Source organism: Rhinocladiella mackenziei, assembly GCF_000835555.1.
Source record: "Rhinocladiella mackenziei CBS 650.93 unplaced genomic scaffold supercont1.2, whole genome shotgun sequence".
Classification (NCBI taxonomy): Eukaryota; Fungi; Ascomycota; class Eurotiomycetes; order Chaetothyriales; family Herpotrichiellaceae; genus Rhinocladiella; species Rhinocladiella mackenziei.
This window is the reverse complement of record NW_013550603.1, coordinates 2,890,535-2,902,955: the sequence shown is the minus strand read 5'-3', so window position 1 is coordinate 2,902,955 and position 12,421 is coordinate 2,890,535. Positions and strand designations below refer to the sequence as shown.

The following is a 12,421-nucleotide window of genomic DNA, read 5'->3' as shown; positions in this document are numbered from 1 at the left end:
AGGTACCAATGGAGTGCATTCCCCGGCTGGGCCCATGGCGACTTCGGTTCGAAATCGCGCTTTGTTTCTCAGGACGTTCATGCAGGCAGACGCCTGGCGGTATGGGAGCACGAACAAAGAAAGGAAGGGCTTGACTTTCGGCTTGAATCTCGATTATTCGTGACTCCAACATAGATTTCTGTTCGACCGTCTATGATTCAAGTCGTAGGTCTAAAAGTCAACACTATCTACGATCTCAGTCCTCGAGTGCCCTTAAAACGTGTATATCCTTTCGACGAAGGAATAGGAACAGCGAAAGGATCAATCCACCAACCTTCTTTTCAGGCAAACACATAGGCTTGCGCCCCTTGCTTTCCATGGTGTTATTTTTTTTCCCGTACAGATAGACCATTCGGATAGACCATTCATTGAGGGTTGATCATCTCATCGAACATCTCAACATTATGCTCATGGCTCATCAAGTTCCCACTCAGGATCCTCAGACCATCTCAGACAACAGTCCCAAGCGAGCAAAAGAGTTTAAAAAGAAAGGAAAGAAAAGAAAAAAGGGGTCACGATTCTCTCCCATTCAGGATTCTAACTCCACCGTTCATCCCCAGGGCCATGTCTTCTGGCTGTCGTTCTCCTCGCAACCGTGACTTCGACTTGTCCCCGTCCTAGGCCTTGGTCTTGACTCTGTCGCGAGCCTGGACGTAGAGCTTGCCTCATATTCCCCCCCATGATACCACCACTACTTTGACTGACACTGCCCGTATGTCCATGCCTCGTCTCCTTGCGGACCTTCCCTTCTGCCACAGGCGTCAATGTAATGGGCGTATTTCCTCCACTACTGTGACTATGCGTAGATTGATGTGTACGCACGGTCGAATCTCTCTCCGCGGCGCCAATCATGCTCTCGCGAGTGCTTTGCCTTGAGAGGCGATGATGACGCCCTGTTATTGAAGTCCCGGCTGTGGATTGTCGAGGAAGCCTGCTCTTATTGACGGCCATTTCAGTCACTGCACTGGCAGTATTGGCACGGGTGAGACTCGGCATGGCGAACGCAGGGGAATTTTCCCGCACATATGTTGACCCATCACGACTAGCAGGCCGCATCACGCTCGCGCCATTGACGTACACACCATTGCGTTGCCGTCGAGGTGTCTGTGCAACCGGCGCGTCGTACATATTTATGCTAGCTCGCTCCGAGCGTCCAAGTTGAGGGGAAGTAGGCATGCTCATTTGACGGTCAAGGAGATGTGGAGGCGTAGTGGAACTGGTACGACGTTGGAAGCCTGGGTGTTTTCTTCGAGCACCGTTGGGAGCTGTAGTTCCACCTTGTCCGCTCTTGATACTAACATTGTCAGTTTCTTCGCATGAGCGTATCAGTTCGCTGGCCATGCTGCGAACAAGGACTGCCGAGTCAGAGAAGGAAAGTTCGCGGATCACATCATGCAGCCCGTACTGGTCGAGAAGGTAACAGCCTTCTTCCGTCGAGTCGCAGATACTGCCAATAATACGCAGGAGGTTGAGACGGATAGCTGGTTTATTGTGACTCAATTTCTGGCCGAGGGTCTCGAATAATTGCGGACTTCTTGCCATGGACGCGGCGAGGGGAGGTGACAGTCTCAGGAGCTTTTGGAGCGGTTCCAAGAGGTTTTCGAAGGAGGTCGATTTGCTGCTTGTCAAGGCGGGAACAATTGCGGAAGTGAAGCTTTGGTTTTCTAGGAGATGGTCCTCCACTCGAGCCGTCTCTTCTTGGAGCCATGTAAAGATGGCATCCAGTGCTGTTACCTGCCAGTAAGGATCTGACAGCAATGACACATAGAACGCCAGACCCTTGTTCTGCCAAAGTTCTCGACGAGCGGCTCTGGTGGAATGCGCCATGTCGCACAGAATTGGCAAAGCGAATTCCTTGACCGGAGTCTTCTCTTGCTTGACGATCTTGATAAGAATAGGAATGATACCAACCAAAGCTGCATCTTCCTGTCGCCGTTTCGATAATCGGCACAGATTGTAAATCGTATTTAGGATCTGATTCGACATCTCCCTAAAATGCGGCTTGTTCATACTGTTACTGAGAAGTTCGGCCAGAACGTCGATGGCATTCGAGTTGTGAAGTGCATCCAAGGTGGTCGACAGCATGGATAGGTTCTTGATAAACTTCAACATTGTCACCTGATGTGCTGGAGTCATTCTCTTGAGATTCTTCAGGACGCGGTGTAAAACAGTCCTCTCCGCCACAAGTTCCTTGACATAGTTCTCGGCCTGCGAGAAAACAAAGAAAATACTGGCGATTCGACCTTCGCACAAATCTGCCAGCTCCTTCTGGTCGCCGGAATCGGCTGGTTCGAGCAAGACTCGATTGAGGACCAGTGACAAAGGTTCCAAGACTGAATTTCGAGACAAGATTCGGCAAAAGTCATTTTTGGGGGTTGATCCCTGCAACTCAAACACACTCCAGATCCCATTGACCCCAATAAGGACCAATTCACGGTCATCATCATAGTCGTCTTCCAGAAAATCCACCAAAACTGTCAGACCGCCGGCGCTGACAAACATTTGAAGGATGAGAGTGGACGTTTGATACATTTGGCGTACAAAGGCGGCAGCTTCGAGGCGAATTTCTCGAGGAAACTTCTTGGACGCAAACTTGTTGATTTTGGGGATGCCACCGACAAAACACAAATTCTCTTGCACCTCTTCATCATTGAAAATGATGGCGTTCACAATCTTCAGGAGGTTGAGAACGATATCAAGACGCATGCAGTCCTCCAGTATTTCAAGAATCGGGAGGACACCGTGTGCACTGATAATGACACCTTTGGTTTCGGAGAAGAGGTCGAAAAAGTTCATCAAGTCTTCGGAGATTTGTAGTAAAGCATCGTCGTCCTGCATAACTTTGAGCTGGTCCACCAAAACTTCCACGTCTGTCCGAAGCCGCGCATGCTTATCTCGAGCTATGTTGGACTCGAGATCGACTTCGGGGAGGCCTTCCTCGAGCTGTGCGAATGGATCATCTTCGTCTTCGGCATCCGGAAGCCAAGACAGGTTCGATATCTTTGAATTTAACATCAACTCCGAACCATCCTCACTGTCGGGTTTTTCCAATACGGCCGCGGTTTGGGCAAAGACATCGGAGAAATCTTCATCGTCCTCATTCTCCGCAAAACGCTGGATCTCGATAGAGGATCTTGTCCGTCGCATCGACAACTTGCTCCTTGGAACTGGAGGTTTCTTGAGGCTTTCGCCAGCCTTTGGAGGCCTCATGCTTAGCATCAAGTCGGTCACAGTGGGCGAGTCAAGGATTTTGGAAGGCGGCCCCTCGTTCTGCAGCTGCATCAGGCCCAGTTTAGTATCCAGAGTCAGCTCGTTCCCTTGAATGATATCAGAGAAGTCTTCCACGGAGCTTTCTCGATATCGCCGAGTTGGAGGCTCATCTAACGAGACTTTGGGCTGCGGAGGTTTGCTCTTGGAAAGGTTGGTAGATTGACGCGCAGAAGGTAACGATGCTTTTCTCGGCGCCGGTACGGGCTTGGTTTGGGATTTCGGCGGGACTTCAGATTTATGTCGAGCGTGACGAATTTCAGGCTTCTTGGTTGCTGTTGCCAGTCGCACAGTTTTAACGCTCTCCCCGTCCGTAGATGTAGAAGCCTTGAGCGTGGAATCCTTGTCTTCGGCCACCTCATTCTCCTTCCCTGTTGCGGTTTCCATGGCCGCCAATGCTTTTAACCTTTCGGATGACAGCATCCCACCGAAATTATCGTGAGGCCGTAAGTGTGGGAGTTGAAACGTGCTCGGAGAGATTGCCGTGGCAAAATCATCGTCCCAATTATCATCCGCCTCCTCCAAAGAACGAAATCTGGTGGCGCCACCATCTTTATTGAGGGGAGGAATAGGAGATTTCGTCTGTGATTTGGCCAGCCGAAGCAAATCCTTGGCTGGCGGGATTGGACTGGCTGTCGAGGCATTGGAATTCTTGCGTATGGAATTGCCATTCGGAGAATCCTTCAAAGCCTCGTTCCACTCCTGGACGCTTCTGACCGCTTCCGTATACTCGGTGGCATTCTTGGGTCTGTCCGAGTCTGTTCTTCGGGCATTGACGATCCAGGGATGTTTCAATAATTTCCTGGCTGATACTCGAAGGTTGGGGTCTTTCTGGAAGCATTGCATCAGAAAGTCCAAAACAGCGGGAGATGCCCCTTGTGGCAAAGGTGGATGATCGTCGTTCACAATTCGAAACAAGGCGGGCATCGGTTGGAGCGCATGATAAGGGGGTTTGCCGTCCAGCAATTCGATCACAGTACATCCTAAACTCCATATGTCCGAAGCGGTGGTGGCTCCTGTCAGTTCAATAACCTCGGGGGCCATCCAATATGGAGTTCCGACGACACTCGACTCGTGTAAGCCGGTGGTCCGACTGGCCACGCCAAAATCGGCTAGTTTGACCAGACCTTGCTTGGTGGTAAGAATGTTGGCTCCTTTGATGTCCCGATGAATGACCCCTTGCTCGTGGAGATAGACCAATCCTTGAAGGACTTGAGACATATAGAGGGCGACGAGATTCTCGGGGAAACGCCCAAAATTCTTGGAGATGGAATGTAAGGATCCATTTTCGCAATACTCCAGGATAATGTTGAGGGTTTCGGGAGTTTTGACGGATCCGTTATACTTGACAATGTTGGGATGGTCCAGGTTCTTCAGTAAGTCAATCTCCAGCATGATCACCCTCAGTTCACTCTTCGGGAGATCGGCTAGCTTGATCTGCTTGACTGCGACAGTCTCCCCCGTCCCCCAATTCAGAGCTCGATAAACGGAACCAAAGGCGCCTTTGCCCAGACAATCGCCCAATTGATAATCTTTCAACTCTGCGACATCCTGTGCTTTGGTTTTCTCTTCTTTCTTGGTCGGACTAGACGGAGGTTTGGGTCCTTTGGCCTTAAAGCCCAGGCCTTCGACCACCCTGGACGCGGGTATATCATCTGGAGATTCGGCAGTCCGAGCAGGCATTATTGAGGTCGGTAAAGGGAAGACGTTAAGGATTCGATAGGGCCTCGGAATGTTTCATCATCTGTGCACTCGACCGCGTGGTCTTTTCTGGCAATAACGAGCGGACGGCGGTTAGCAGAGAGACCCAACGCAAGACGCTGAGACTGTCTCCCGTGGCATCCAAGGAGGTACGGCGTGTGTTAGGGGCAAAGCGACTTCCGCAGACCGCCGACCGCCGACCGCCAGACCGTAGACGGAGGCGACAGCCAAATGGTAGGTTAGATGTCTTCAGATGAGCATATGGAGCAGTTTAATGGAGAGGGACATTGAACATGAAGCAAACGAAGAAGTGCATGCACAGTTGCTGCAGGTAGAGGCACGAGATTGGCTTGGCTGAGGTTTGTTTGCAGGTCAAGTCATAGTCAACCCGCCCAGGTGTAAATTTAGCGGAGGCGATACCGCACTTTGGGCTCGGCCCGCTCGACGCGTCGTAGCACGCGACCCTCTTTCCCCCAAGGTGTCCCACGACTTGCTGGGATAATTGCGGCCTCCTCTGACTGGTGGTCTCTATGCAGGTCAACGGAGTGTCTTGCTTGACCGCTTATCTGATCGTCAATGCCTGAGTGGATGTCTATTGCTACATAACGGGAAAATGATGGCTGAGAGGATTACAGAACCCAATTACAAGTCGCCCTATGGCCCGGTTGTAATGACCAAATACCCGCCACCACACACCGCAACAATTCTATCCAAAAACGCGGTCCATGATGCTGAATTTCTCTACGAAAGGATGTCGGGCACTGCCCAATCCAACATCCATAAACGACTTGATCGCAAATCGAAGAGTATAGCTCAGCACACACCATACCCAAGCATATCCAACTGCTCTAGTCTTCCCTGTGGGGGATATAATTTAATGAAAATGTCCCAAAGACGATGTTTTCCAGAAGTTGGGGTACTTACAACTCTCTTTCAAACCGGCCCTCTTGCCCAGATATATCGCAAAATCTTCTATGGTGATTGCCACGGGTTGCATCATGAAGAAAATAAATTGATCCCACACGGATGAAGAGTAAGGGATATTCAGGGCACCGACATGATGAATCAGAGCCGAAATGAAGAAAGCGTTGTAAAGCTGCAAATAACGCGACGCCAACGAACCTCTTTTGACCCCGAAAAGAGTGATGAGGCACGAGTTGTATGTCTCCAAAGTTCGGCGGAGGAATTGATGCCTCCGACAAATGGTTAGCGAAGGGGAACGCTCGATCTTAGACGTCTTTACCAGCAATAGCCCCAAATGTTTCGCATGGTATAGCCTTTCCTGATGAACGAGCCAAACATGGGCGGCCATGATTGAGGGCGGTACAGACCACAGCCAACGAGGATAGCCGCCAAAAGGTAGTAGCCAAAAACTAGGGTGAATCCACTGTGGCAGGCTCGAAACCAAGCCCAAAAGATTTGCTCGCCAATTGGGATGGAAAAGAGGTCAGGAGGACCACTACTGCCATCGCCGAATGGTGTCCGACGAATATACCATTCATGAATGTCGATGTACGCGAAGCAGTATCCGGCTCGGATGACCTGCTCCAGCACAAATCGACTATACCATTCAGCGACAGGCATCCAGGAGCAAGAATGGGTCTCACCTCCGCGAGATATCTGGGGGCACATCATCAACATTTTTGACCCTCCAATTCCATCCAATGCCACGCATGGTCGATTGGAGATCCAAGAGCCATCGAAGTTTCGACCAGACTGTCATATTTTGTATTTCCTCGGCCGTTTCTACACTTCCATCGGCTCGTACACGACGAAGAGACTGCTCGGGAACCCTCAAGACGGAGAAGTCAATCCATTTGAGACACCCCATGCAGACGTGGACGGCGGTCAGGTAGTCCTCACTTGTCTTGCCGGTGGTATGCTGCCGTAAATTGTAAGCAATCCACACCAGCGGCGGGACGACTATGACATGGCGGAAACGGCCCTGAGGAAGCAATAAAGCGGCCGTGCCAATGCCATGGGCAGCCAAGATGCTTCCTCCTCCGGATTGGAGAGCCCGATTTGGAGGTGGAAACCATTTGGGGTCCATTGAGCGTGGCCAAAGTAAACAGCGAAAAGCACAGAAGTCAACAAATCGGAGGAGAAATCATGTAAGAGGCGAAATATCTCGAGGGAAGGGAACAGTTTGTGTCACAACGGTAAGAAGCAGTTTTCGGCAGAGGTGAATAATGCGAATACGAGGTAGGGGTATTTCGGGGAGCGGACCAGTCGGACCGTTTGTGCTTGAGGCGATAGACGACCATTGAACAGGGCCCTGGAAGACTGTATTGAGGCCAGCTTGACACTGGACTTTTGTGTCCCATGTGACCACGGGACGAAGTGATTGTGAAAGAGTTCGTTATTGCATTGTGACTCTTTGAAGGTGCGTCGACGCCAAGCATTTGCCAAGATGGTCCTGACGGAGCCTAAAGCGGCAGCTGCACTTGCACAAATGCTCGACTGGCGGCGGCTAATGACTTCCAGCCACCCTTTTTTCCATACATTCTGCCCTGCAACATCCTTGCATCTGTTGTTGTCTCCTCCCACCTCCGCCAGGCTCCCCCCTTGGCCTTCGCCGCCCGCGCCAGCACCACAGAATCCCGCCTACGGGTATTTGCCCTTTTTCCCTCCCTATCAACCAACCAACAACAATCCATCTACAATTCTCCCATTTCATCCTCCACTCCACTCCTATCTCATTCTTTGTCGCGTCTCTCCCATCTTTGTCAATCTCCTACGCTCTCTCCTTCAATTGCATTCCTCATTTCTGCGCGCCTTGCGACCCACGACCGACGCCATGGGTTTGCCGTAAGTTTTCTCACCTTGTTTTCCCCCCTCCCCCCAACGCCCTCTTCCCATCTTTGGTGCCTGCGCGTGTCCGGTGTCAACATCAATATGATGGTGGATCCAAGCCCGACGGCTCATTCGCTAATTTCTTGCCTCGTTTAGTATGTTCCGAGAGCCTGAAGAGATTGCTGCAGATCAAGCAGCGGCAAAGCTCGATCAAATCGCAGCTACAAGACGATCCACCATTCGTCGCGAATCCACCGCGCGACCCGGCCGATATTCCTCATCGCGCTCACTAATAGATCGCATACGCGATAGTCGTCGAGAGATCGCACATGAGCAAAGAAATACTACTTTCCCTTCGCGCCAGCAACGTGAGGCTGAGCGCGAATTTTTTGATCTCGATGCCGAACTGGAGCGCCTTCGTTCCCTCCGCCAGAGACATCGCGCTCGTACCAATCAATTAGACCGCGAATTGGCGAGGAGGAACAACAATGACCACATCCCCCCGGAGCCGGAACCGCGGCATGATCTGGATCTCGAGCTCCTGAGCCGATTACGTGCCAATGTTGGTCATGTTTCATTGGACGACGTAAATTCCAACTTTGGCATCGAAGTTCTGTTGTCCGACTCTCATGATACCATCGCTCAACATCTCCCTCGCCCTTCTCGAGAATCGGGCCTTAGATTCGAGGTCGCGGCAACCCCACAATCGGAGTCAGAACCGCCTCGCCGCACACGATTCCACAGTGCTCGCGCCACGCGGGTCTCCAGTCCCGCTGGCGGTACACGAGTTGGCATCGCGGGATCGCCTTGGTCGCTCGCGGTCCAGCGAGCTGGGTTCGACGATGGAGACGATGACGACAATGAAAACGCCACACTGACCCCCGGCTTTGCCCCGGCGCATGGTGCTTTTCGTGCCGCATCCCAACCTTTGGATGACAGATCCCGAAGATCGGAAGCCAATCCCGGAGATGGATTAATGGATACACCACCGCCGGAAAGTTTGGAGGCGTCATACCCCCCTCTCCGACGTGTGAGCCACATGTCCCCGCGCCCACTTGGTGTATCAGGCTCACGAGTTGATGGACTTGGAGATCGACTTCGAAGTCCAAGCCCAACATCTGACACGCCCGAGGAAGAAAATTGGGCTACTTTGTTAAACACCATGGAACCTGGACGATCTAGTACAGCCACTTCCTTTTTGTCCTCACGGCCCGATTCGCGGTCGGGCTCCAATCGCTCATCCCAAGCGACCACGGTGGCCACGAGCTTCGGAGAGATTGGGGCCGACGATTCATGCGATTTGGACCTTCCTTCAGGTATTACCGAGGAGCAAGTGCGACAGATTCGTGAACGCCATGGCAGGTTACGGCGAGAGCCTGTTCCAAGACCCGATGAGTCGGTTCCTGAAGCAATTCAGAGAGATCTTGCGCGTGGAAATGAGAGAATGCTTGAATTGGAAGTTTTTGGAGTCATCCTGGAGAGGATGCAAAGAAGGGAAGAGATCCCAGATGAATGGTGGGCGGCGGTCGGCCTTTCACCCGATGTTGTTCGGGGAAGTGCTTAATCCACCTCTGCTAGACAATGGGGCCCCCGTGGAGGACGAATCGAGTTACGGTTGTCTACTGACTCAGAATGTGTGCCCAACATCAGTCAAAGGTCCCCTTTTACCTCCGACCATGGAATTGCAGATTGGTCGCAGTCTGCTGAACAGCATGGATTGACATGCAAGTCAATGGCTCTGGAAAATTTAATCTCACGATGAGTTTACGATATGCAGATTCCTGTACAATGGAATCTCCTGGAGAGGTCATAAAAGTTCATCTGTGTTTTGAATTACCACATGTACGAACGGAGTCTTTTCTGGATGGTCGCTTTTGTTTTGTTTTCCGTTTTTTTATTTCAAAATAAATGGAAGTGTTAAGCAGATCCAGCACCAAAGAGAGTTCTGAGTTGCTGAATTAATCTGGTCTGGTCACTCAGGTGTTTATGATTATTGGGCCATAGCAATGGCAGGGCTTATGGCTGGTCCGTTCTGTCTGCTGCTTAGATTTAGTTCACAGTTTTGGCCTCTATTTGGAGACAAAAATGGCATCGACTATTCAACCGGTGGTGATGTTCATGTTTGATTTATTCCATCCCTTTTTGGTTTGACCCTTTTTGCGGCCCTTCAGAATTACCCTGGACGTCAAGCGGCGTTGATGGCGGTATCAGATATCTGATCGCTACTCCCCCCTTTCTCTTTCTCAAGATTTGTGTCTGTATATGGAACATTGCTGATTCTAGCATCGACAATTACAGATACAAAGCCGTGTAGTTCCTCAGAGTCATATCACATCATTATCACATCACAGCCCGACACCATCCGCCGCCAACGCAGCAATACTATCCATGCGCATCATTCGTTCCCTTCTTAGTCTGACTTCGTCAACATCGTTATCCTCCTGTCGCTGTGCATTTTCCTCAAGCTCGCCCTCGACTTTCATGACCTGCTCGCCGCGCCAGCTCTCATCCTCCACGCTGGGCACGATCTCCTGGACGGGCAGGCGGTTGTCAAGGATGTCGCGAGCATTGCGCATATCGCTCTGCTGAGTGCGAGCCAAACACTCTTCAAAGGTCTTGGAGATACCAGCGGCGAAATTCCGTTTCGCGACGCGCTGCGTGGCCGTTTCGATGTCCACCTCGATGAACCAAGTCTCGTCCATCAAGGCGTGGGCGTCGCGCCACCCATCGGCGTCAAGCGCCGTATATAGGCCCTCAAACAGCACGATGCGGGTGGTTGGCGGGATCGCAATATCGTGCGCCACAGGGTCCTTGACCGCGTGGTCAAAACTCGGCGCGTGGATCGTAGGCGTCTCCGGGGATATCGGCTTACGGACGTTCGACACCAGATCAACGTAGCTTTTGGCGTCGAAGGTAAATGCCGCTCCGCGACGGAAGATGGCTTCTTCCGCGTTCGGCATCTCTGACAATTGCTTGCGGGTCAGATGGTATCCGTCCAGTGGGATCACCAAGGCGATGTCCGGTTGTGACGGGTCAGGACGTCGCGCGTCGCGCTCGGGGCTATTGGGAAAATTCTTGCGGCGGGATTCATGGTGTAGTTTGTTCAGGCCGGCGACGACGGAGGCCGCCAACGTGGTCTTCCCACTACCTGGGATGCCAGAGATGGCGATCAAGAGACGCTGTGAGAGGTCGCAAGTGGAGAATTTCTCTGCCAAAATGCAATGATGAGTGAGACGGACGATATCTGAATGGGGATTGGGGGGGTTTAGGAGCGGCAGTACCCCAGGTCCGGTCGACCAGACGTCGAACGTGAGATTCCATTGTTGGAGATATGGAAGTTTTCTTCTCGGCCCAGGCCTCGGCCTCATCGGGCACGCGTGCACACTGGAATGATCAGAGGATACTCTCAGGACAGGAGGAAAGAGTATTGTGATCAGATCTCGGAATAGCACAGGTAGACTATCTTCGTCATGTCGCTAGCGAGATGAGGTCCTAGGGTCCGAAAATGGTCATATAGTGAGTATTATCTTCTGGACCGACTCTCAATACAAGGAATGTGGTGCAAATCCGAATCCTCAAATGGACTTATATCGGTGATCGAAGGTCGGAGCGACTAAGGACATGTTGCAGAATCGGGGATACGTTTTTCCGTATCAGGTGCCCAGACTGCCATGCTCAGGTCCATCTTTCCATCTTCAACTTCCAGGGGCGCCTTTTGTTCTGACCAACAACCTCATTATCAATCCTCTAATTCATTCACTCACTCACCTCTCTCTCTCTCTCTCTTTGTACTTGACCCAACCCGCAGCTTCTGTGCAGCGTTCCTTTCTCAGTCATTCCTTCTTTGGCGCCTTCTTTCTTCCACTCCTTCAACATCGACTTCAGTTCCACGGGCAAACTCCAACCTCACGCGTCCATTAACAGACCTAATCTTCCCGACTAATACGAAATCCGCGTGTCACAATGAAGGCTTCCTTGATCTTACCCGTTTTCGCTTTCACCGTTCGAGTCCTCGCAGATGTACCTCCTGCCTGTCTGCTCAATGCTGTCAATACACAAGATGAACCTGGCGATCTTTCAGCTATCTGTGGTGACGATGCCATTGATGTCCAAGAGGCTATTGCCAGCATGTGCGGTGACAATCAATCGGTAGCACAATCGGCATTCCTTTCGACCTGTTCTGCCGCAGGGTCCTCCGTCGGTAGGTCGTACAATGTCCACCACATCTTGAACAGATAGCTGACCCAAATGCCTTGTCCAGCCCCTTACACAGCAACCTCCACCTCCGAGAGCCAAACCACCGGCGCCAGCTCCGGAACGTTCGTCTACACAACTGCTGTTTACAACTCCGACTGCGATTGTACTACCACGATCGTCACGTCAGCATCGAGTGGCGCGGCTGCTTCAACGGGTATTGTCACGGCAACAAGCGGTGGATCGGCTTCCGCTACCAACACCGCTGGCGGTAGTTCAGCAACCGACAATGCCGCCGTAGATGCCAAGCAAGTGGGAAGCTTTGCAGCGGCTGTCATTGCCATTGCTGGCGTTGTTGCTGTGCTGTAAAGGAGTTTTCATGAATGGACAAGTATGATCTCCGTTTTGCATGCAGGGTGGGAGCCAC

The 12,421-nt window shown here is 51.7% G+C and overlaps 5 protein-coding genes across 5 annotated transcripts; 2 read left to right on the top strand and 3 right to left on the bottom strand.

Annotated features, from left to right (window-relative positions):
- Positions 1–576: 576 nt before the first annotated feature.
- On the bottom strand, positions 577–4,989 carry Z518_02827 (uncharacterized protein; the record flags this gene model as incomplete). Its single annotated transcript, XM_013419853.1, has 1 exon — positions 577–4,989. One exon carries the CDS (start codon positions 4,987–4,989, stop codon positions 577–579), a length of 4,413 nt encoding a protein of 1,470 aa, XP_013275307.1.
- Positions 4,990–5,713: 724 nt separating this feature from the next.
- On the bottom strand, positions 5,714–7,057 carry Z518_02826 (uncharacterized protein; the record flags this gene model as incomplete). The annotated part of the gene is made up of 4 exons (XM_013419852.1): positions 5,714–5,865; positions 5,932–6,200; positions 6,251–6,568; positions 6,615–7,057. 4 exons carry the CDS (start codon positions 7,055–7,057, stop codon positions 5,714–5,716), a joined length of 1,182 nt encoding a protein of 393 aa, XP_013275306.1.
- A 900-nt stretch (positions 7,058–7,957) lies between these two features.
- On the top strand, positions 7,958–9,364 carry Z518_02825 (uncharacterized protein; the record flags this gene model as incomplete). The annotated part of the gene is made up of 1 exon (XM_013419851.1): positions 7,958–9,364. One exon carries the CDS (start codon positions 7,958–7,960, stop codon positions 9,362–9,364), a length of 1,407 nt encoding a protein of 468 aa, XP_013275305.1.
- Positions 9,365–10,145: 781 nt separating this feature from the next.
- On the bottom strand, positions 10,146–11,168 carry Z518_02824 (uncharacterized protein; the record flags this gene model as incomplete). The annotated part of the gene is made up of 1 exon (XM_013419850.1): positions 10,146–11,168. The coding sequence occupies one exon, from the start codon at positions 11,166–11,168 to the stop codon at positions 10,146–10,148; it is 1,023 nt and encodes a 340-aa protein (XP_013275304.1).
- A 595-nt stretch (positions 11,169–11,763) lies between these two features.
- On the top strand, positions 11,764–12,363 carry Z518_02823 (uncharacterized protein; the record flags this gene model as incomplete). Its single annotated transcript, XM_013419849.1, has 2 exons — positions 11,764–12,001; positions 12,062–12,363. 2 exons carry the CDS (start codon positions 11,764–11,766, stop codon positions 12,361–12,363), a joined length of 540 nt encoding a protein of 179 aa, XP_013275303.1.
- Positions 12,364–12,421: the final 58 nt, after the last annotated feature.